Below are 22,343 nucleotides of genomic sequence, written 5' to 3'. Positions count from 1 at the left end.
GCTAAAACTAAAACCAAAAAGACAGTTAGATTTGCACTTTATGAGGTCGTTGAGGAGAAGAACAGTAAATGGAGTTACTTAAAAAAGAAGCCATTACCACCAAAACCAGCTAAAAAATAATTTGAATTCCCCATTACATATTATAATAGAGTTAGTTTAACATCTTGTTCCGGCTCAAGGTGAGATAGCATATGTTATAGTATGATTGAAGGTATCCCAGTCCAGGAAAAAGAGGTATCCCAGAAAAAGTAAAAAATGAAGGGTTTACATAATAGTATATATAATTTGAACATTGGTCGACCCCTAATAAAAGGTTTAGAGTAATTAGTCATTTGCATTTTAATACATATAGAAAAGTGGATCATAAACAGTGTAGACTTCTTAACATACAAAGTGTTTGCCATCTGTCGCACACATTCTTTTGCGATAAGATTTCTTGTGTAATGTATGACAGAAACAAAAAATCTCTTATCAGTAAATTGACCATCTGTACACGACTAGGTAAGTTTTATAGTACAAACGTTTTAATGGTGATTTTTTGCAACACTTGTAGCAGCAATCGTGAATTCGTTTGGCCCAATTGGAAGTCGATTGCTTATATTCTTTGATTTCTATTTACTAATACTCGAAATATACATAAGATATGATTAGTTTCGCAAAATATCTTTTGATACTGGATGATTACATAATTATATAGTTTTCCAAAATCATTACACGTACACGACCCAACGCCCCACTCAAGGCACGTGATATCCCCACAATCGATAAGTACAATAATTCAAGGGATAGAATTATATGACAAATTAATTCTATGGTACGTAGAAAAAACTAATGAACTTATTAATACAAATCAGCAACAACAACCCCTATAAAAATACTTTGATTATTTAAAGATCACTAGGACGATGGGGCTCTTCTCGTATAGAAAATGTATGTTCCCCGATGATTTATTTTTTTTTTTTTTCTCTCAATTTCTCCTACAGTTAAAACAATTGTCTAATCTGACTTTCGGCGAATTAAGGTAAAAAACGGTTAGATTAAAATGATGTTTTGAGCGACTTCTCGGGAGAATAGAAATGAAAAATGTGACTTACTGAGCGATCTAATGAAAATCTTGCAATCATGCATAAAATTATAGAAATCAAAATATCAAATACAACTATTATAGTAGATACAATGAAGAATTATCACAGGACAATTGTTCATTTGTTAAGATGTAGAGGTCATTCATCAGATACTAATCAGAGTGTTAATAAATTTTCTCGATGCAATGAAAATGATATCACGTTTGTGACGGGTAAAGAGTTCCATATTATTTATATGAGATATTTTAATTTCTGTGTAAGCTATTGTTTAGCTTATCTGTTTTTCTGTTGTTCCCTGTACCAATTATGTGTGGCTGGGACCCCTCTTCTCAAAAAATATGTACATTTGAAAACTGGAGTCATTTTTGACAAAGGATACTGATGAGAGTCATCTTTCTATAATCCCCACTTCCTCGATTTTTGTTGGTAAATCAATTTAGTAAATAAGTACAAATATTGGTATTTAGGATAGACTCAAGATTCTTACTTCATATAAATCTGTTGAGTATAAATTCTCATAAAAATCTCCCTTTTTTTCCCCAAAAAATTATATATTTTATATTTTAGAAATACTCCCATTCAAAATCAAACTACAATAATCAATGTCTTCAGCTAATACCTCTCTTACTTCAAGTGATTCAGGATACAATGCTGACATTTCAACAGTTGGTGGTAACTCAACGGTTGGTTCTTCTTCTTCTTTGCAGATCACACAATCTTCTCTGTTTGTCAACATTCAGGGTAGTGATGCTTCACAAAGACTGATAGATCAAGATGGAAATACCTCGCTACTCATAAATAACTTACTTGATTCACATATAGATGATGATTGGGTTTTGGTACCTGAAAATTCTGAATCTTGTCTTGTTGGGGATACTAGAGCTAAAGAAGCTGATAATATCAATGGAGCAATCGATCTCCTTCAATTTTTAAAAACAGTTCCACAACAAAATTTAATTACCGCATCTAATCCCCCATCTGAAAATGTTTGGAAATTAGATCTTGAAATTATTTTCTACAAACTTTGTAAGATATTCAAGAAATTATTTAACTTGACTAAGAAACAAAACAAAAATTCAGAGCCTGCTAATTTAGGAACTCTGCCTACTACTGCTGGTGTTAGATTATTTCTGGCTTCAAATAACGTTGGTACTGGTACTTCAACTAATATTGAAAATTGCCGCAAACCTGAATACATGAGTAGTGAGTATATTAATCGTGGTCGTTCTGGATATTTTGAATGCAGAGGTAGCACTCTTCCAATACCAATCAATAGTTAAACTTCTAGTGGCAATTCTAGTGGTGATTCTAATTGAAATTGTGGATATTAAGATTTATTTTTATTATTATTATTATTATTTTAGGATTTGGGATAAATGTTAGAACTGGTATTTGATGTTAAGTGATTTTTTATATAGGGATAGACATTGTGATATAATAATTAGGAACACTTTTGTAATTTAAGATAAATAAAAATTTATATAAAAACTACTCTCTTTTTAATTACTGATTTATAGTTATGGTGTATATCATAATTTAAGGATAATCAATAGAATGTTATAGTTTCAATGTGGTAAGCAACTGCAAATACTTTTCATGTTGTATTTTTGTGTGACAAATATTATGTTTGCGACAATTATGTAGTATCGACACGACTGAGGTAGCAATTCTTTTGTTAAAAAAAATAACTTAAACTTCTAATATTCCTATTGTTCAACCTCTTATTAAACTTTGGATTAGAAATCAGCATTTAGAGTTTAAGATTACAGTTGTTTATTCTTCCAATATTTAGATGAGACAACAAAAAAAGTGATTGAAATATATGTAATTATATTATGCAATCATTTTTGTGATTTTTTGGTAAGATTACACAAGGAAATGGTCAATCATAAAACATATTCTTCCCCCTGAGATTTAACATAATGTATTATTTTACCTTGAATACTTGTATTCTTCAATTGAGATCATATCTACTAATCTAACACTGTATGGAAAATAATTTTTCATGTGCCAAACATACCAAGAATAACCTATCAGTGTGAACATTATACTAATTGCAATTGTATATATTTATTATTACATATTTAATTTCCAATTACCTATCATCAACAAAAACGGGAGAAAAATAATAATCTCTATTTCTCAGATCCAAATTCAAAGTTTCTCTTACACTTTGTCGATGACCAGCATCGGAATTATCAGATCTTGATCTTATTCTTGTTGACGTCGTAGGTTGTTGTTGGTATGATACGGAAGATCTTCTCATTGGATTTGCAGATCTATTACCTGAGGTATCAATATTTGTATATGGAGGCGGAGCAAATGGGTATGGAGGATAATATCTATCAGATCCTTGTTGATAACCATCAAAAGTTCTTGAAGATTGTCTTGATCGTTGATTTGGAAGACTTGGATTAGGTGAAGTAGAGGTCCCTATATTGGGAACAACGTTTGGTCTCAGATTTGATCCACTCAGACGACTTCTTCTTGATGTGGAAGTCGTCGTAGGAAGGGAATTGACATTATTCAAAATAAACAATTTAGAAACATTTGGGAAATTTAATATTATTGAACAATCATCAATTGGTTTTGAATATGTCTTGCCACATAAATAAATCTGATATTCCATTTCTTTAAACTTAGGATATATGGTATTAATTAAAGGGTTAATAAATTCATCTTCAATTCTCTTAATAGCTTCAAAATCAACATGTCTGACAAATATTATATCATTAGCTAAACGTAAATTATTGGAACTTCCATAAAACATCCATAATTTTATGACACTGCAAATATACAACACAATTGATTGATCATAAAGCATATTCTGGATATGCTGCAATATGTAGCAATACAACCAGTAATTGATAATAAATTGATAAGATGTTCTTTCAAAGACTAATTTACGGTTTAAACTTTTCAACGTGAATATCAAAGGAACATATTTAGTGAAAATATCAATAAAAAAATTTAATTTTGGTAATACGGTAGTTGTCATTCAAATGAAATTGTTGAACAAGAAGCAACTCTACAAAAAGTGGAATATCAATTATTTGATGATGTTCTTAATGGTGGCTTTTATATTTGAGATTTTTTTCCCCTTTTAATTAACCCATGAAGATTCATCAATGACGTAATTGATTTTTTTTTTTATATATTTTTCTCTCATTCGTTTTTCACTTATTTTTTACGAATATTTTATTTACATTTTGTGATTACGTACTGAAAGTCGTGCGGGACTCAAACTATATGTGATTATGACCTTTGTTTGATTTGATTGCTCGAATATTATTGCTGTTTTTTTTTTGACTTCTTTTGCACATTTCTAAATGTTACAGGAATTGATCATGCATTGGATTATCACCGTTACTACCTAAGTTGGATAACGTTTGACTATGTAAGATTATGCAGTATTGTACTACATTTAATGGAAGAACAAACGTATAAACAACAACAAAATATCCATGAATTACAGTACAAACCAAGAGGTGTGAAGGTCATTCGTGTTAGATACCTTTTTCAGCCATCACAGTAGAGTAAATATTTTATGACAGTTTCGTAACATCACCTAAAATGATCATCATTGATTTGTTTCACATGAATTGAAAAAAAAAAAATATTCTGACTTGCCCACACTATCAACTCCACAATTCTTTTTTTCCCCCTAAGCACAAATGACATCATGATTAATTATGTCTCGTAAAATTTTAATATTTAATGGACATTCCCCTTATTGATTATATAACTTTAATTTAAAGTATACGGATTAAAGGGGAATATTGAGGTATCTTTTCAGTTCCACCGGATTCATATTAATGTGATCAGATTTTACAAGTATAAATATAGTTGTGTTTCACCGAAATGGATCTACGTTTGAACACAAATTCTTGGTTGCACTGAGATATATGTACAAACAATATACATATGCAAAATTTCAATCATACATACTTGAGATTCAGTTCATGAATGACCAAACCAGAGCACCATTCAATAACGAGTCAAAAAACAAAATTGATATCTAACTTGTACACATCATTGGTGTTCACAATGAATCAGTTTACAACACAACAATTCTTTAACTCTAGAAACATACACAACTTCTATATTGAAATAACTAAAAAATAAAAAAAATTTCTATAGATTGATATCATTTAATTTCTCAGAAAGTTTATCCAATTTCAATTTCGTTAATCTGACAATTTCTTTCAACTCTTGTTCATTGTACTTACTCTTCAATTCTTCATTGCTTAATTTTTCAAAACTGTCACAATTGAGTGACAAGTTCAATTTACCATTACTTCGTTCATTGATCCAATTCCAAATGCCAACTTCTTCTTGTCTTCTCATTCTTTCGTTATTGAAATTGGTTTCTATTGTAGGTAATACCAAATATTTCTCTCCATCTATCTGTATCTTTGACGAGTACAAATTAGATGGAATTATTTCAATTGTTTTGGGAGTATGTCTATGAGTAATCTTATTGAACAACGAAAATGAAATAATCATACCAAAGATCAACACAATTGTTCCTACTAGTGTATTACTCAAGAATGGAATTGGCACCAAATCACCAATGGAGTTAATCAAATCACCAAACTGATCACCAATACTCTTTGGTTTAACAGGTTCGCTAACAACTGCTTTAGTTGGTTCTTCTTCAACGTCTTTCCTAACTGTTCCCTTTCTACTTCTTTTACTACCTTTTTTACTTGGTTTTTTATCACCGCTGGTAGCAATAATTCTGTTGGTAATGCTAATTAATGAGCCCATAGAGTCCTTTTGACCATCAATAGTACCCTTCTCAATGGCACCTTTAATCCATGATTTCCCACTCCATTCAATGGATGTTACGATATAAATCTTGGTTTCATTGTTGGCAGCCCAACTTAAGAAAATTTTGGTTTTAACTTTAAACGAATTCCCACTAGGAACATCTGGTGTTTGAGTAGTTTGTTCAACCTCATAATATTTATCAGGACTATATTCAATAACTTTATCTTCAATCACACACTTGGTTTGTTTTGGTCCAATAGCTCCTCCTAATGGTTTGATATAAGTATAGTTACGTTCTTTGTTATCCTTCGACAACCCTTTGATAGATGATTCACTTATATCAAAATTCTTTTGTTCTTTTAAAATCCCAATATACTTGGCTGTATCCAGGCCAAACAAAATTAAAAACACAACTCCTGGTGGAGCTTTGATTGTATCTTCAACAATAAATGTTTCACTTGAATCTTTAGTGTAACCAGTCGATGTTGGTGCGTGGGTTAATGGACCAACTACTGGCAATCCTTTAAAAGTATTTCCATCCTTACTGGAACCCGAAGTAGCAGCCACACTGGCGCCATTTACATCACTTTCGTCGGTTCCTTTTTCTTCTGAGTTATCTCCATCATCATTATCTAACGAAGTATCATCGCCAGATTCATCATCGGCCATTGAGTCATCATTATCTTCATCTGAACCACCAAGATCATCATCGGAATCATCAACATAACTTTCATCTCGACTGACTTGTGAAAGGTTAGAATTTGCCCTTCTTCTTTTTCTTTCAAGCGTTGCTTGCAACTTCTTGGGGTCAATATCACTGTTCTCCAACATAACTCTGTGCCACACATTGGTAATCAAGTCAAATGTAGTATCACGACTTAAAAATGTTGCAAACACATATTTCTGATGCAATGTTCTGATAACCATACCGTTAGGGAATAGCACTGCGGTAGATTTCTTTTCAATCTGTATGACTTCTTGTAATGGAATAATTAAGTTTGTGACCCAACCCAAAATGTTTGAATTGAAACATATATAATGGTCACTTAAATACATCTTACCTTGAACCAAGATGTCTTTTGAAAATGCACAACTGAATTCGTCAATTAATTTTTCACCACTTGGCAACTTTTTAAATACTTGATGAAACTCTTTATCTCTTTTCCTTGATGCATGCTTAATTTTTTTGGAATAATCGACAATATTATCTAAATTCTCCAATTCAGAATCACTTAATATATCCAAATCATCTTGCACTTCAGACGTTCGTGATCTAATCGCACCAATGGTACTTCTGTGATCATCAGAACTTAAAATCGTTTGATTGTCAACAAATGAGCTTCTCCCCACTGATGATTGTCGATCACCATTGGACATACCACTTCTTCTTTTCAATCTTTTTAGGTCATTTCCATTAGATATAGCTTGAACTTGATTGCCCACTGGTACAGAGTTGTTTTCTCTATCAGGACTGATTGCTCTCTTTGTAGTGCTGTCTGCAGAACGAAATGAGGGTCTTCGAGAACCAACAAACTCGGTATCTGGTAACCCTCCAGGAACATTGGCATCAAAATCATCCAATTTCAAATCACCATTTCCTAAAGTTTTCAACGGCGACTCTCTAACAGGCTCGAATTGTACATCTTGCGTTAATGAATGCACTGACTTCATGTCAGTTGAAGTTCGTCCTATTTCTCTATCTGTCTGTTCTTCTGCACCCCCTCCTTCTCCTGTCAATGACGCCTTCGACTCCTCGTGTTTAACTCCTTTCAACAAATTATCTAATCGTGCTGCAAATGAGGTGTGTTCTTTTTTCTTATCATTAGGGTCAATATTACCCTCTTGTGGTGTTGCTGATTTGGCTGGACCAGTGTTTAAAAACATTGACAAAAATCCTCCTGATTCTGATTTAGCTGGTTGTTGTGATTGATGGTGATGGTGATGTTGATGCTCTTGTAGATCTGACAGCGAATCTAGTGTAGAAGTTTTAGTTGGAGGTTGATGAGTTGGTGGGTGCTGTGAAGATGTTTGGCTTGTATTTGTCTGTTGTTTATCAGGGACATTCAACAATAATTGTGATCCATTATTTGGACTTATGCTTATGTCAACTCCACTTGCCCCTTCTGGTTGCTTCACTACTCTCTCAAGCTCGTCATTTGATATTATTAATGATGTGCCCGGCATATCAACATCCTTTTGAGGCAACTGCAATGCATTCCCACTTGTTTTGGTCATTGAATTGGATCTCGAGATTGTAGGTGATGACGGCAATGTTCTTGGGGTTTGGTTTCCAGATTCAATTTGGCTGGTATTGACATTGTTCGTCTGTGGTCTTGATTGTGAATGGGATCGGTTTATCGAATTGATCATGCCTCTGAAGGACTTATCTTCAGCAAAAGTGCCACTACTACTCATTCGTTTATGATGTTGAAATAGATTTAATGATCTTCTATGGTTTGATTTAGGAGATGAATTGGCAAATGATTGTGAAGAAGTACTGCTGGCAGTATCGTCATTAGTTTTCTTTTTTCTATGTAATTTCAATCCCATGGTTGCTGGTTTCTTTTTTTTTTTTTTGCTGTCTCTCTCACTCTGGTTGTCCTCTGCTCTGTCCTCTGCCACCGTTACTGCGCCGTATTATTTCGTTGTAGTACAATAAAGAAAATTAGACGGGAAGTATATGTTTTTTTTTCTTGGGTAGGAATTCCAAAAGATGCTACGCCATGTGATTGTTGTAAAGCCCTGTGTTCAAGTTTGGATAAAGGATTGGTGAAAGAACAAAAGAAGAATAAGTTGAAGGTTCCATAGATTTTCTTTTTTCTTTTTTTTTTGCATGAGCTTATAAGATTGCTGGATGGCTTTTAAATAACCAGATACTGAACTCCCGTAATGAGAACCAATTTCTCTCTCCCCGACAATTCCTGTTTTGTGTGATGAACAAAGAGAAGAAAAAAAATTATTTATTTAGTGTGATTCCTCCTTTCCCCTATTACTGAAAGACAAGAGGAAATAAATTACTAAAAAATTGCAAATTGTTGCTCAAATTGTTTCAATTTAGAAATCAGCAATCATTGTTCAGTAACAATAACCTTTTCAGTTGTCTCCGCTTCTCTCGACCCTTTGAATGACATTTTATTAGTAAACATCACTTCAGACCAAAAAATAGTAAAATACTGTCGTAGAAATTTATACGGAAATTTGTTTCTGTGAGGTATTCTATCTTTGATATTAATTCAACACTGAGTTAAAATTTCTAGGCGTATTGAAATATTGTTTAGAATAGAATAAGATTATGTCTTGACTACAGGATATAGTAAGATATACAGGTAGGGTAAGGTAAGTTTATAAAAGTACGGATGTATATTCTAAAAGAAAGGCATGTAAAGTGTAGTATAAAAATAATAGTATCATACTTGTAGATACAGTCGTAGCAGCTTTATTTCGCACTAGTGTAAGAATAATTTTCAGACCAATGTGTCAATATTATTCGCACTATCTGCAACGAAAAGTTCATATTAAGGCGCTCAATATTTGTGCAAAAAATGTTCATATTACGTGACCTCTATTTGTTCATCGTAAAAATGTATGATCTATGATATGAACAAAAAAAGGGCAGTTGGTTGAAAAGTATTATTTCCGCTGGTGTGAACATTTTGACTCCATTTACTATGAACAATTAATCTCCCTTACTATAAATTAAATTGTCGCACTAGTATTAATAATTTCTTTGAACTTGGTACGAACTGAAAATAGAAACGCTGTACAAAAAAAAGATTCTGGCATCACGTGCACTGCACACTCTACCCAAATTAGGAAGTCGCGCTCTACACCGCATCAAAGATAATACGAACTTGTATTATTAGACACTAGCACAACGAGCTACGTATCTATGTACCTATGTATCTATGCATATAACCTCAACCCAAAAGTGGTTGGACCAAAGCCTTGGCTTGTTCGGTCAAGACCAAGTTGGCATCCCAGTCGACGGAGAAGGCAGAAATGGTAGCGTTACACAAGTTTTGTCCGAGGATGAAATTTTCTGTTGGCAAAGTGCAGTCACCGTTGTAGCATGGTTGCATACCTTCTTCCAATCTGTCATCGGCCCATCCCACGGTTTGAGTCTTTTCGTCAAAGACCAACTCGGCGCCCTTGGCACCGCTGCCGGCAATTCTGGTGAAGACCCAGTTTGGATTGGTGCAGCTTTCGTTGTCGTAACCTACAGCTGGGAAATTAACGTTCAAACCAACACCCAACCCCATAGCTCTTGGGTTTTCACCCTGGGACTCGAAGATCTGGTTGACCAACTCGGTTGCCTTCTCGGCCACAATGGTGGACTCCAACAAGTTGTCGTTCAAATCTAAGCCGTCTTTGTAAAAAGTGTTGTTCCAACTCCACGCAGAAAATGCAATAGCCGGGTATCCTCTGTACACAGCTTCAATGGTGGCCCCCATGGTCCCTGATAGAGAGAAATATCCCCCATAATTCTGTGCATAGTTATTTCCTGCTACAACCATGTCAATGGTGATGTTGTCGGCATATGTTGGAAGAATGTAGTCAAGGCAAAGGCAACACAGGATGCAGGAGTACCGTTGAAATAGAACACGTGATCATCGTCAACTTCATGGCCGTACATAGGAGCACCTGCAGCGGGGTAGCCGTACTCACCATCGGTTTCCAAGGTGGAGGACTCTGGGAGGTCGAATTGACCACCGTGACCAGACATATCGGTGACAGGAGCGACGATGTAGACATTGTGGCCAGCTTCTTTCAATTTGTAGTAGAAGGCACGGATGTTGGCGGTTGCCCAGCCGTCATCGTTGGACATCAAGATGTTCTTGGCTAATGAGGCAGTGGTAGAAGCCAATAAAAGCAAGGCACTGGCGGAGAATTTCATTCTTGGTTGGTGTGTGTGTGTGTGTAAGAGAGACTGGAAATTTCGTTGTGAGACGAGATCAATGGATCTGCAGCAGTATTTATACGTCACAGCTGATCTTGTTGAACTCGTTGATTCCGCCCCATCTCAGCTGAGCTCATCTCATGCTGCAGTATCAGTTGAGCTGTCTGTCGTGTGAGTAGGTTATAATAATCTTGTATGCGGTTAGGGGGCTATTTTGTTTGACACAATCCAAATGCACTTCTACCCCTCACTAAAAAAAGAAAAAATCCAGAATCTCGGAATAATTATATCGGAGAAATTATTGGTTTTTATCCTACCTCCGCTACCAAGTGCAATTCCACCAAATTTTTATAAAGTTACTTGTTGTTATAATCACAGTTGGTGACAATATATGTGAATAACAGTATAAGGGTGGTATAGGAGTTGTAGTGAAGATATAATTACCAACAATTGAATTTGGACTTCATCGAGACGGCAGGTGAACAAGCGCACTCAACTTATGCGATTAGCGAATCCTCGACCTTGTACGGCGTGAAAAGTAGGACAATTATAAACGGATCTAACAATATGTCTTTATGGTTCACTTAATAGTATTCCAAGTTTAATATTACTATGCAGGAGTTTACTGTTGTGACATCACATGACTACATTGACTGATCGTACCGCTCTTTGCAAATGGGCTAGATTCTCTATTTTACATATGCGTAATGAAGTCTCTTCCGTTTAAATACCCCAAGAATGACAGTCAACTTGACAAATATTGTTTGTAAATTTTTACTAAATTTGGTGAATACTCTTGAAGAATTTTTCTTCTTTCAGATAATAACCATCTAATAACATAATCTTATACATACAAAAAAAATAGAATAAAAACTAGAACTAAACTCAACTCTACTAATGTTATCTATATCCCCTAAATCCTTAAACTGCTCATTCTTCTTCTGCCATCAATAATTGGTTCATTATCTTCCTGTGAACCAACATATCTCAAAACTATGGTACTGGCATACATATTGACTCTATCAATACTCTCACCATGTTTTCTAACAACACTATTCTCTACTTTAAATCCCAATGATTCAAAAGTTTTCATATACCACGGATTAGGAGCAGCTGATCTTAACATAACTCTACCATTTGGAGCAAGGCATTTCTTAAGTGCTGAAATCTCATTAATTGCATCTTTACCATGTGGATCAAACCAATCCATGTGATCCATAAGAATTGCAATGGTGATCGATTTCCCATTTAATCTACCAAATACCTCATTCAAGGTATCAGTATGCATTCTGATGTTGTTGATCGGTGATGAAGCAGCTGTACTATCAGAAGCGGATAATCTATTGTACCCTTTTGTAGTCAAATAATCTGGACAATTGTTCTTGGAGTATCTTCCCTTCATACACAAGTAATAGAAATAATTGTCAGTGGAGATTAAAGATCTTTTTAATATTGGATCTAAAGTGTCAATGACATATTTGATAACCGATGGACCCATTAATGCGGCTTGATTTGCCGGGACACCTAAAGCTTTCCACAAAAACATTGGATTACCAACTAACAATGAACCAACGATTGGGTTAAACAAAGTTGGTTTCAAATATTCATTCCAAATTCTTAATTGTTCCGTCATGTTTGGAGCAGAACAAAGTTCATCAACATATTTACCAACTCTAGAAATTTTGAAAACATATTTAGCAATTCTCAAAGCCCATCTTGAAAATCCTGTGTCATATAACCCTTTACCAGAAAATGCACTCGGTCCTTTATCCATCCAGTATTGGAATGCATTGGATGACATATGTGGGGCCAAAACATCAATTAAAAGTTCTCTGAAATTATCAATCTTACCTTCACCAAACATGGACCAGATTTGTTCTTGTGAAAGACATCTGAAACTTGCCAATTTCAACTCCAATAAATGATTCTGACATGGGTTAAGATCGACAGCATGGATTCTTTTTGGTGGATCTGGTAAACTGGCATAACTTAAAATATTATCACCTGCAGAAGTAATAGCCAAAACAGTATCATCACTACTGAAATTCAAAAGCTCATGATCCTCACGTGGGTCTTCCCAAGTGAATGCATAAATATATTGATTGTTGAATTGTTCATTTAATGGGTTCAATTCATCATAGTAAACTCTCCAGTGTTCTTGTTGATAGTAGATGGATGGGAAAGGCAAGTTTTTCTGCAAATTGGTTAATGCAGCCTCATGACCTTTGGAAATTGGAATATCACCAATTTGCTCAGAAATCGGAGTAGTGGAAGGGGCAAGATAAGGTGATTCAGTAGCCAAACAGTTTAATCTCTCCAAAATGGAATGTGATTTAGTTTTATCACAACCAATCCAGATGTAATATGGAATTTTGCCCAATACTTTGTTGTAACAATTCAATGACTTAATTGTACCAAATTTATATTCCAAGTAGTTTCTTCTAGACGAATCCAAGAATACCCTGTCAGCTTCAAACCATATTCTCCAAAAATTTCTCAAAATCCAAGGAATGTGTCTGTTACCTAAACCACCAACAGTGTTGATTCTTCCCATGGAAGTATCAGTGCTTTGAATACCAAAATCAACAGTAGCAATTAACCCTTCCTTATCCAAAAGTGAAACAGCATTATCAATTGCAGCATTGAAAGTTGGAATCATGGATAATGAATAAGAGAAGGTAATCAAATCAGCAGATTCATAGTCAATGTTGAAATGACAAGCATCTGCAACCAAAACATGAACGTTGGTCCATTCTTTAGCTTCAAATCTTTTTCTAGCAACTTCACATAAAGAAGGAGAAAGATCAACCAAGTAAACAGCTTTGAAGTTTTCAGAAATCTTACAGATATTATCCATGAACTCAATGTTTGACCCAGTACCACCACCAATGTCAATCCAGACAATGTCTTTCTTTTTAGGTAAATGAGAAATAGCTAATCTAAGACATTCTTTTCTACCTTTCAATAACACCTCCCTTGTGGTATCATAAATATGAGCTTGATTTTTGTAGAATAACTCCAAGTTGTGTTGTTGATTTTTACTACCACCGCCAGATTTTTTGTGTAAAAACGGTTTAACAAAGCAGGCCCAACAAAAGACCAATATTGAATGGAAGGTTTTGTTCAATTTGGCTGAAAAGTACACAGCACCACAAAAAAGTGAAACTGACGTGAATACGTAAACTTTTGATATATCAACGGGGAACATGTCCAAAATATATTCTGACATTTTTTTTTTGGCAAGGTATAGTGTTGTTGAAAACTAGTTGTAGAATAATCAGAACTGAAACCAAAAAAGAATAAAGGTATAAAAAATAATCAATTAGGTTGACTTGGAACATAATCATTGATATTTATAATTGAATGGGAACTAAAATTTTCAAATTAAGAAAAAGCAGAACCAACACTAGTTGTTGTTGTGATTTCATTGTTGCCAATACGTGTGAAATGATTACGTTTGCAATTTTTTGATCCCACCACGTTTCCTATTTTTGACCATCTCTACTTCTTCTGGTTAAAACTCTTGAGAGAAAGTCTAAAATAGTTAATAATAATAAAGAAAAATTCAACGCACTCGTGGGTCCCCATCTTCCCCCAGATTGTGTCACACACGACCATGGCACGTCCAACACCCACACACATGGTTCTTCTTTTGCATTGTTTTAAAATTTTGATGGTTTCTAACAGGAAACACGTTTCTTATTTGGAATCTGAATATGAATTCGCCTTAATTTTTGGTTGCTCAGTCATTAAATTGTTGTCGTGTCATTTTTTTATGGACCCAAAGTAGCCAAAGAAAAAAAAAAATTTTTGGAAAAAGTGGCAACTAACAAAAATTGAATTCTGAATTATCAACATCAACACATTCAACAGAGTTATCACGTGGTTTAGACAGTTGAACGGATTGATAGAGAAATCGTTATCAGTTTCATACGAGCTCTGACGATGCTAGTTTATTAGGAACAATACGGCCTAGACTAATAAATAGGAGAAGTAGCTTTTAAGTAATATACTTAAAACTTGTTGTATATTTAAAAACATCATTTGTATAAACTTGTGTATTAGTATCAGTTACTGGTAAAAGATTGATCCAATTTCATTAAATTTTCTTCCTTTTTAATTTCATAGATACCAATTGCTAATTTAACAAAGAAAAATACAAGACCAAATGTCAAGAAAACACCAAAAAGTATTAACACTATCATCTTAAATATAATATTTCTTCGTGTTTTAAGGTATTGTTTCTACTCGTTTTGAAGATTGTATTCATCTTTATTTTCTTCCATTTTGCAAATCTTAATAAGTTTCAATTATTGTTAAATCCAGTTATTCCTTTAAAGTGGATCCACAAAAATAATTTGAGATGGAAAGATGTCCTTTATATTTATGGCAAAGTTACCCCTAGCGTATCAGATTAAAAAATATTGTTACTTCCTATATGTATGTAATATTTGCCCGTGTAATTTTATTTAATGATACAATGGGTATATCGATTAGGAAACTGGTAATCACACAACAAGATGCAATTGCGTGCCTTGATTTTCAAGTTATGGTTATTATATAATTGCTGTATTATACAGCCTTTTATTTCATACTAATGACCCAAATGTTCCTCCTCTATGTTATCATTGACATACTAAATGAAACAAATATTGTCACGTAATATGAATATATTTTTTTCTATTAATATGAACATTTTAATTTGCTAAATATGAATAATTCAAATCCCTTAGTATGAAATAAAAATATCGCATTTGAATGAACAATGTTTTTAGAGTTGGTATGAATTAAGAATGTACATAATATATTGATTAACTTTAAGATGTTACTTTAGTAACTTTATTGTGGTAAATGTCAAAATATCACATTATTTTCCATTTAAATCAACTCTAAATAATTTATTTTCGTTCTATAGTGAGTTCACTTGTAAGTAAGGAAATACACAGTTGAATTCAATTTAACTAAATGATTCTCATCTTATAGTAGTATGTACATCTTAATGATTACATAAAAAATCACAGTTTCCTATTTGAATAACTTTCTCTTCTCATATTTATATTTGTAACAAAGTAGGATAAAAATCAAACTAATTGGTTTAACATCAAATAATTTTTGTAGCTTGATATTTAAACTCTTCCACATTGATGTTTTAATCCATTTGAGCACATGGGCATTTTATTCAAAGTACCCTTTTTGTCATTTGTATAAGGTGCAATTGTTGCTGACAATATAGTACCAAGATGATTTTTATCATATATTTGAGCATAAACACCAGAATGACTCCATATATCCTGATGGCATGAAATATCAATATCAATTGTATCATAATCGTCATCACTGTTTAAAACTCCTGGGTCTACACCCAATTCAGATCTGCATAAGTTAGCTTCTAAACCACCATCACCAGATATATCTTCATCTCCATACCTACATTCTGATCTCTTAGATATATGACCTTGGTTATTTGGGTGCTACCTAAAGTATGTTGATCCATTGTTATCACTAATAACAAACTGATGTGTAACATTGTTTGCAAGAATAGTTGACACCATGATTGCTAGTATCAGTTGGTCCAAGTTTCTTTTACTTTGCATTTGGTATGTTGTTGTAGCCGTGTGAGTCCCCATGTTCCAATGCAATGAGAAGAATATATAAATGCAATGTCAGAATTATTGTTTGGAGTGTTGAAGAAAACTAATACTCTAATTGAAAGTTCAATTACATGTCTAAATGGAAACTTTACTGATAATAAACTTTAGCGCAATTTGTGATCGCCGATTTATTTTTGAATAAAGTTGGCGTTTTTGTCTATATAAAATTCAATCTCTGAAATATACATGAACATCGTATTGTTTGTACACTCACCTATGACTTACCCATCGAAATATTATTCGGACAAACTGTTTCATCACCTATACTTAGCATATTTGTTGCAAACAAAGGACAAGAACCTAATGAATCCCAGATCCTTCGTTATCTGATTACTTTATGATATATATATCAATTATAAATGAATGAATAAATAAATCCTATAAAACAACACCATCAGTCATCAACACGATCCCAAGATTCAAGTCTTTTAACTGCGTATCTTCTTAACAACTCATCATCATTAGGTTCCGGTAATTTTTCTTCATCGTCATGATCTTGTTTCAGTTTCATTGTACTTCTTCTATTTGCTAAAAATCTTCTAACCTTATCCGCTTCTGAATGACCTTGACCGTAGTTATCGTATGAGTCGTTTAATGCTTTCATTGATTTCAAGTTCAACTGTTGTGTTTCCAATAAGTACTTGTTTGCATTATCAACAGCATTAATCATCTGCAATCCAAATCCAACAGCCCCAAATAATAAAACTCCGGCAAGAATCTTATACTTATTCTTATCAAGTTCTTCTTGAGTAGGAGGTGCGCGTTTATACTTCATCTGATAATAATCTTGCCAAGTAGCTGCATGCCAAAACTCTTCGTCATGTTTAAAATCATATCTTCGTCTATGAGCGTTTGCACGTCTATGTGCTTCGAAATTTTCTTTACTCCAAGGTCCTTTATCATGTCCACGATACATTCCTTGTTGTTCCCATGTAGTTGTTTGAAATCTATTATATGCTATTCTCCGTCTTGGATTTTTAAGTATTTGATACGATTCTTGAATCATATCAAACCTTTTTCTTTTCAAATCAGTATCGATTTCCTTTCCTTTGTGTTTTAGCACAAGAGATGTATCAGGATGATATATCTTCACTAATGAAACGTATCTCTTTTTAAGTATCTTGTTAAGTTCCAATGGTGACATTCCCATGTCTTTCGACGATAAACCAAATATTTCATATGCCGTGGGGTTTGATGATGTGGGCCACTCATGGAGCCCTAATCTTTTGTGGTGATCAACTGGATCTTCTGATGCAGCTGTGGCGTAACAGCACCTTTGTCTCAATGTTTGATACACATTAAGAGCTCTCCTCGTACTTCGAATACGTCCTAACATTATTGGCGGGGATGAATTGGTAAAAGAAAAAGAATGAGCAAATTTAAGTGGTTTATCTGTATGGTTGCACTCATGTTTTGTTTTTTTTTTTTTAATTTTTGGTAAAAGATAATATAGCCGATTTGCGGGCTCGGGGTTTGAATTGGACTCACGTGACAATAAATCATGTTTGCCCATGAATGTCAGATTTGATCAATAAGGATAGCAGGAATGTTAGGTAGTGTTGAGTAATGTTCAAGAGATTGATTTATTAGAATGTTTTACTATTTTGTAGTTGGTGTTTGTCGGAGAAATTAAACCATGGAGGATGGAATACCTAATTAGGAAACCCGTCCGAGTATGTGGGGAAGCAATATTGAAGCAGTGCGATTTTTATACTTTCTCTTTTGCAGTTAATTAATCGTGCGAGTATAAATGGGGACCATGTATTCCATGATTCATGGCTCTGGGTAATTTTTATATCATCAAATAATAACCATAATGTCTCCATCCGTATTACAAACTTCTGTTTCCACTCCACCTGACTTGGACCAAAGATTTGTCGAAGTAAAACAACGATTGATTAAACCAGAGAATGTCAAACTGGTAACTGAAAGTTGGAAAAGACTACTTGTTGCTATTGAAAAGGAGTTTACTGATATCGAGAAAACAGGACCCTCACATATCCCAAAATGTGATTTTAATTCCATCAAAGACCAAAAACTCCCAGCTGATGTGGCCGATTTATTTAGACAACGTGGATGTTTAATGGTTGATAATGTTGTGGACAGACATCAAATTGATCTTTGGTTTAACGAGTTACAAGGTTTTTGCAAAGAGCATCCACAAACTGCAGGTTATACTTATCCAAATCCAACTTCATGGTATAACGTTTTCTGGACTCGTCCACAGACCCAAGCACGGATGCACCCTAATATCAAGAAATTATTTTCGATGATGGCAAACGAATTCCATGTTGAAGATGGCGAGGCACTTATTGATCTTGATAGTCAAATTGTGTATGGTGATAGGATTCGTATTAGAGAACCAGGAAAATCGGCTACTTTACCATTGCATTTAGATTCGTCTTCAATTGAAAGATGGGAAGATGTTCAATACTCAAAGGTCTACCAAGATATTTTCAGTGGTAATTGGGAGGAATTTGATCCATTCAAACTTGATGCTAGAGTAACTTCTCATGAAAACTTGTATCCCGATCTCACTGAAGCAAGATCTACCATCTGTAGTTCTTTCAGAACTCTTCAAGGATGGTTAGCACTTTCCGACAATCGCTCTGGTGAAGGTACTTTAAGGGTATTACCAAGTCTTAAATTAGCTATCTCATACATAATGTTACGTCCGTTCTTTTGGAAAGATCCAGAATCTGGCAATTTGGATGATTATGAAATTTGACTTAACTACACCTAAATTTCCAGGAACCACTCCTGGTACCGGTCAATTGTATTTACTGGAATTTTATCCACATTTAGCAAATGGAGTTATTTCTATTCCAGATGTTAAAAAAGGTAGTTTTGTATTCTGGCATGTCGACATACCACATGAAGTTGATAGAGAACATAACGGTGATGGTCATTCACTGGTGTTGTATTATGGTGCTACTCCTTTGTCAATTACAAATATTGATACTTTATTAGATACAAAGCAAGCTTTCTTGAAAAATATCTCACCTGAAGATTATAGGTCTCAATTATCTGAAAAGGCAAAACAAGATGAGTATCAGGGTGCAGATGTGTCTCATTTGGAAAATGACCAAGACGCAAAAAGATCCATGGGATTGGCACTTTTTGAAATCAAAGACGGTTTGACTCCAGGACAAAGGAAGATCAGACAAATTGCTAACAAGGCTTTGGAATCAGGTTCTTTCAACTTATCAGAGTATATCTAAATAGTTAAATTGTTTTTAGTAAAATACATAAACATGTATGATTCTTGTGATAAACTTTTGCTATCGCGCAGTCCGAAATAGGAAACCGAATCCGTACCCGGTATGATCAACAGAAAGAAAAAGAAAAAATTGCTACTGTAGAACATATGTACTATATTTCTTACTACAACATCACTACCACATCATGACAAAGGCATTCGTTACAGGAGCTACTGGGTTTATTGCTCAACATATTATTAAACTTTTGTTATCCAAAGGGTATGAAGTGGTTGGAACAGTTAGATCGGCATCAAAAGGTGAACAAATGAAATCAATGATGTTACCAACAGACAACTTCACTTATGAGATTGTTCCTGAGTTATCTGCTCCAGATGCATTTGATGAAGTTTTGTCAAAACATAACGATATCAAATATTTATTCCATGCTGCGTCACCATTAACATTCGATACTGAAGATCCGGAAAATGTTATTCTCAAACCAGCAATCCAAGGAACAGAAAACGTACTAAATGCAGCACTTACCCATTGTCCAGAGTTAAAACGTCTTGTTCTCACATCTTCTGATGCAGCAATGTATTCCAATAAAGATGAAACAAATCCAGAGTTATCTTTCAATGAAGGAAGTTGGAACAATACGAAATATGAAGATGCAAAGAAAGACAATATCACCGCATATTATGCATCCAAAGCATTTGCAGAGAAATTTGCATGGGAATTTGTCATGATGCAGAAACCACCATTTGGTTTGGTGGTGGTTAATCCATCTTGGGTTTTTGGTCCTAAGGCTTATGATTTTGACCCTAAAAGATTTAATAGTTCAAATGAACTTATCGATGATGTGCTCAAATTGAATCATGGAAATAATTCCACATTTGAAAACGATGCTGGTGGATATATATCTGTGAATGATATTGCTAAAGTTCAAGTGTATGCCATTGAAACGGATGAATTAGTTAATAAGAGGTTGTTAATGACAAATGGATATTTTACTACACAATTGTTACTTGACATTGTTAACAAAAACTTCCCAGAATTGGATCTACCAAAGGGGAATCCAGGAACAGAAGAGAATGATTTCAAGAAATTAGCCAAAGTAAGCAATAATGCAACTAAGAAGCTTTTGCCATGGGAGTTTGAATCATTAGAGAGCATTGTCGTGTCTACAGTAAAGCAAATACTAGATTCTAGAACAGATAGCGTAAATAAATAGGCGAATAAATAAGAAGTCCAATGGACACAGACAAGAAAAAACTCTAATGTACACGATGGCGATTATATGTCAAGAAGGTAATCAAAATACCAATGTCATAGGTAGCTTTCAAGGAACCGGCAATGACAAACGTAATCCATTGAGCACCATGTTGGGTAATCACACCAACAATACTAGGTCCCACTACTTGTGATAATGTCTTGATAACATTTACAAATCCAAAAACTGCTGTTCTTTGACTGTCGGGAACCAATGTAGCTAAAAATACATGTTTTGGAGCGACATCCATGGTTTGAGTACATGATCTAATTATCAAAATCATCAATGTTACTTTAAATGACGATGGAACAGGGACTAATGCAAGTAAAATAGAGGCTGGTAAATGAGTGAAAACCATGGTAACAACGGCACCAAATCTTTTGGTCAATGGTGTGCTACCAAGAGCAGAAAAACCACTAATAAATCCGGTGGTAAAAAATACCGAACCAAGATAAGATGATGGAACATCGAATTTATTTTTAATGAAATAAGAAATCCATGAAAGTGGAGTTAATGACGAAGCAAATGAATCAAGTCCGAATAGCAAGCCTAACTTGAGAACAATCAAATATGTATCAGGAGTTAAAGGTGGTAATAACGTAAATTTCCTCTTCTTTTTGGTTGTTGTTGTTGCCTCCTCTGGTTGTGTGATTAAACGTGTAGTTTCTGAGGCGTCATCATCAATCGAATCCTCCTCTGGTTTGACTTCGATATCATTTGTGATGAACAAGCATAAAATCACACAGATTACGGCAAGGAAACTATATGCCCAAAATACACATTTATAACTTTGTGCAACACTAAATCCAAAATTCCCTTGTACGAAATCAATTAATGTACCTGCAAAGATGGAACCAATAGCAGAACAAAACGTGCCAAGAAAGGTATCCCAGGCATAAATATCTGATCTCTCTTCGTGGGGAACTAATGAAGCGATAGAACTTTGTTCAATAGTACGAAATGGTCCAACTTCACCTCCAGATGGTGTTAAAACTCCCAAAATGGCTGTTATTACCAAAAAATAATAGTTCTCAGATAATGCAAATACCACGCCAGTAATAGCCATCAAAAGGCAACATAGTATCATAATTTTCTTTCTTCCAATTTGATCTGTTATCATGTATAACAAGAATGATGAAACTAAATCACCAATAAAAGTCAAGGTCATGAACAATCCAATAAACTGTTCAGCAATACCTATGGATTTTAAGAATAAGACTAGGATCAATGAAGTTGCACCAAACCCAACCAATCTGAGCATTCGAAGAAGTATAAGAATATAGACATCACATCTTGCCTTTAATAATGTTCTTAACCCGATTTCATCGGTTATAAATGATATCCAACCTGTCATTATAGTGACGAATTTGTGTATCCAAGGAAGGAATTAAAACGTGGAGTATGGATGTAACAGCAAGAAAAAAATTTGCGGGCTGTATCGATCTTCTTTTGTTTTTATTTTTTTTT

The 22,343-nt window shown here is 34.2% G+C and overlaps 9 protein-coding genes across 9 annotated transcripts; 3 read left to right on the top strand and 6 right to left on the bottom strand. All coding sequences in view use genetic code 12, as the record gives it.

Annotated features, from left to right (window-relative positions):
• Positions 1-1,687: 1,687 nt before the first annotated feature.
• CTRG_04141 (uncharacterized protein) lies at positions 1,688-2,365 on the top strand (the record flags this gene model as incomplete). The annotated part of the gene is made up of 1 exon (XM_002549798.1): positions 1,688-2,365. The coding sequence occupies one exon, from the start codon at positions 1,688-1,690 to the stop codon at positions 2,363-2,365; it is 678 nt and encodes a 225-aa protein (XP_002549844.1).
• An 815-nt stretch (positions 2,366-3,180) lies between these two features.
• On the bottom strand, positions 3,181-4,083 carry CTRG_04140 (uncharacterized protein; the record flags this gene model as incomplete). The annotated part of the gene is made up of 1 exon (XM_002549797.1): positions 3,181-4,083. One exon carries the CDS (start codon positions 4,081-4,083, stop codon positions 3,181-3,183), a length of 903 nt encoding a protein of 300 aa, XP_002549843.1.
• Positions 4,084-5,219: 1,136 nt separating this feature from the next.
• CTRG_04139 (uncharacterized protein) lies at positions 5,220-8,408 on the bottom strand (the record flags this gene model as incomplete). Its single annotated transcript, XM_002549796.1, has 1 exon — positions 5,220-8,408. One exon carries the CDS (start codon positions 8,406-8,408, stop codon positions 5,220-5,222), a length of 3,189 nt encoding a protein of 1,062 aa, XP_002549842.1.
• Positions 8,409-9,775: 1,367 nt separating this feature from the next.
• On the bottom strand, positions 9,776-10,372 carry CTRG_04138 (uncharacterized protein; the record flags this gene model as incomplete). Its single annotated transcript, XM_002549795.1, has 1 exon — positions 9,776-10,372. One exon carries the CDS (start codon positions 10,370-10,372, stop codon positions 9,776-9,778), a length of 597 nt encoding a protein of 198 aa, XP_002549841.1.
• A 1,296-nt stretch (positions 10,373-11,668) lies between these two features.
• Positions 11,669-13,984, bottom strand: BTA1 (Bta1p; the record flags this gene model as incomplete). The annotated part of the gene is made up of 1 exon (XM_002549794.1): positions 11,669-13,984. The coding sequence occupies one exon, from the start codon at positions 13,982-13,984 to the stop codon at positions 11,669-11,671; it is 2,316 nt and encodes a 771-aa protein (XP_002549840.1).
• Positions 13,985-16,800: 2,816 nt separating this feature from the next.
• Positions 16,801-17,919, bottom strand: CTRG_04136 (uncharacterized protein; the record flags this gene model as incomplete). Its single annotated transcript, XM_002549793.1, has 1 exon — positions 16,801-17,919. The coding sequence occupies one exon, from the start codon at positions 17,917-17,919 to the stop codon at positions 16,801-16,803; it is 1,119 nt and encodes a 372-aa protein (XP_002549839.1).
• A 303-nt stretch (positions 17,920-18,222) lies between these two features.
• CTRG_04135 (uncharacterized protein) lies at positions 18,223-19,134 on the top strand (the record flags this gene model as incomplete). The annotated part of the gene is made up of 1 exon (XM_002549792.1): positions 18,223-19,134. One exon carries the CDS (start codon positions 18,223-18,225, stop codon positions 19,132-19,134), a length of 912 nt encoding a protein of 303 aa, XP_002549838.1.
• A 677-nt stretch (positions 19,135-19,811) lies between these two features.
• GRP1 (Grp1p) lies at positions 19,812-20,837 on the top strand (the record flags this gene model as incomplete). The annotated part of the gene is made up of 1 exon (XM_002549791.1): positions 19,812-20,837. The coding sequence occupies one exon, from the start codon at positions 19,812-19,814 to the stop codon at positions 20,835-20,837; it is 1,026 nt and encodes a 341-aa protein (XP_002549837.1).
• A 43-nt stretch (positions 20,838-20,880) lies between these two features.
• On the bottom strand, positions 20,881-22,230 carry CTRG_04133 (uncharacterized protein; the record flags this gene model as incomplete). The annotated part of the gene is made up of 1 exon (XM_002549790.1): positions 20,881-22,230. The coding sequence occupies one exon, from the start codon at positions 22,228-22,230 to the stop codon at positions 20,881-20,883; it is 1,350 nt and encodes a 449-aa protein (XP_002549836.1).
• Positions 22,231-22,343: the final 113 nt, after the last annotated feature.

The sequence above is a fragment of the Candida tropicalis genome (genome assembly GCF_000006335.3).
Source record: "Candida tropicalis MYA-3404 genomic scaffold supercont3.5, whole genome shotgun sequence".
NCBI lineage: Eukaryota > Fungi > Ascomycota > Pichiomycetes > Serinales > Debaryomycetaceae > Candida > Candida tropicalis.
Note: the sequence above shows the minus strand (reverse complement) of the source record. Positions and strands in the feature narration are given on the sequence as shown.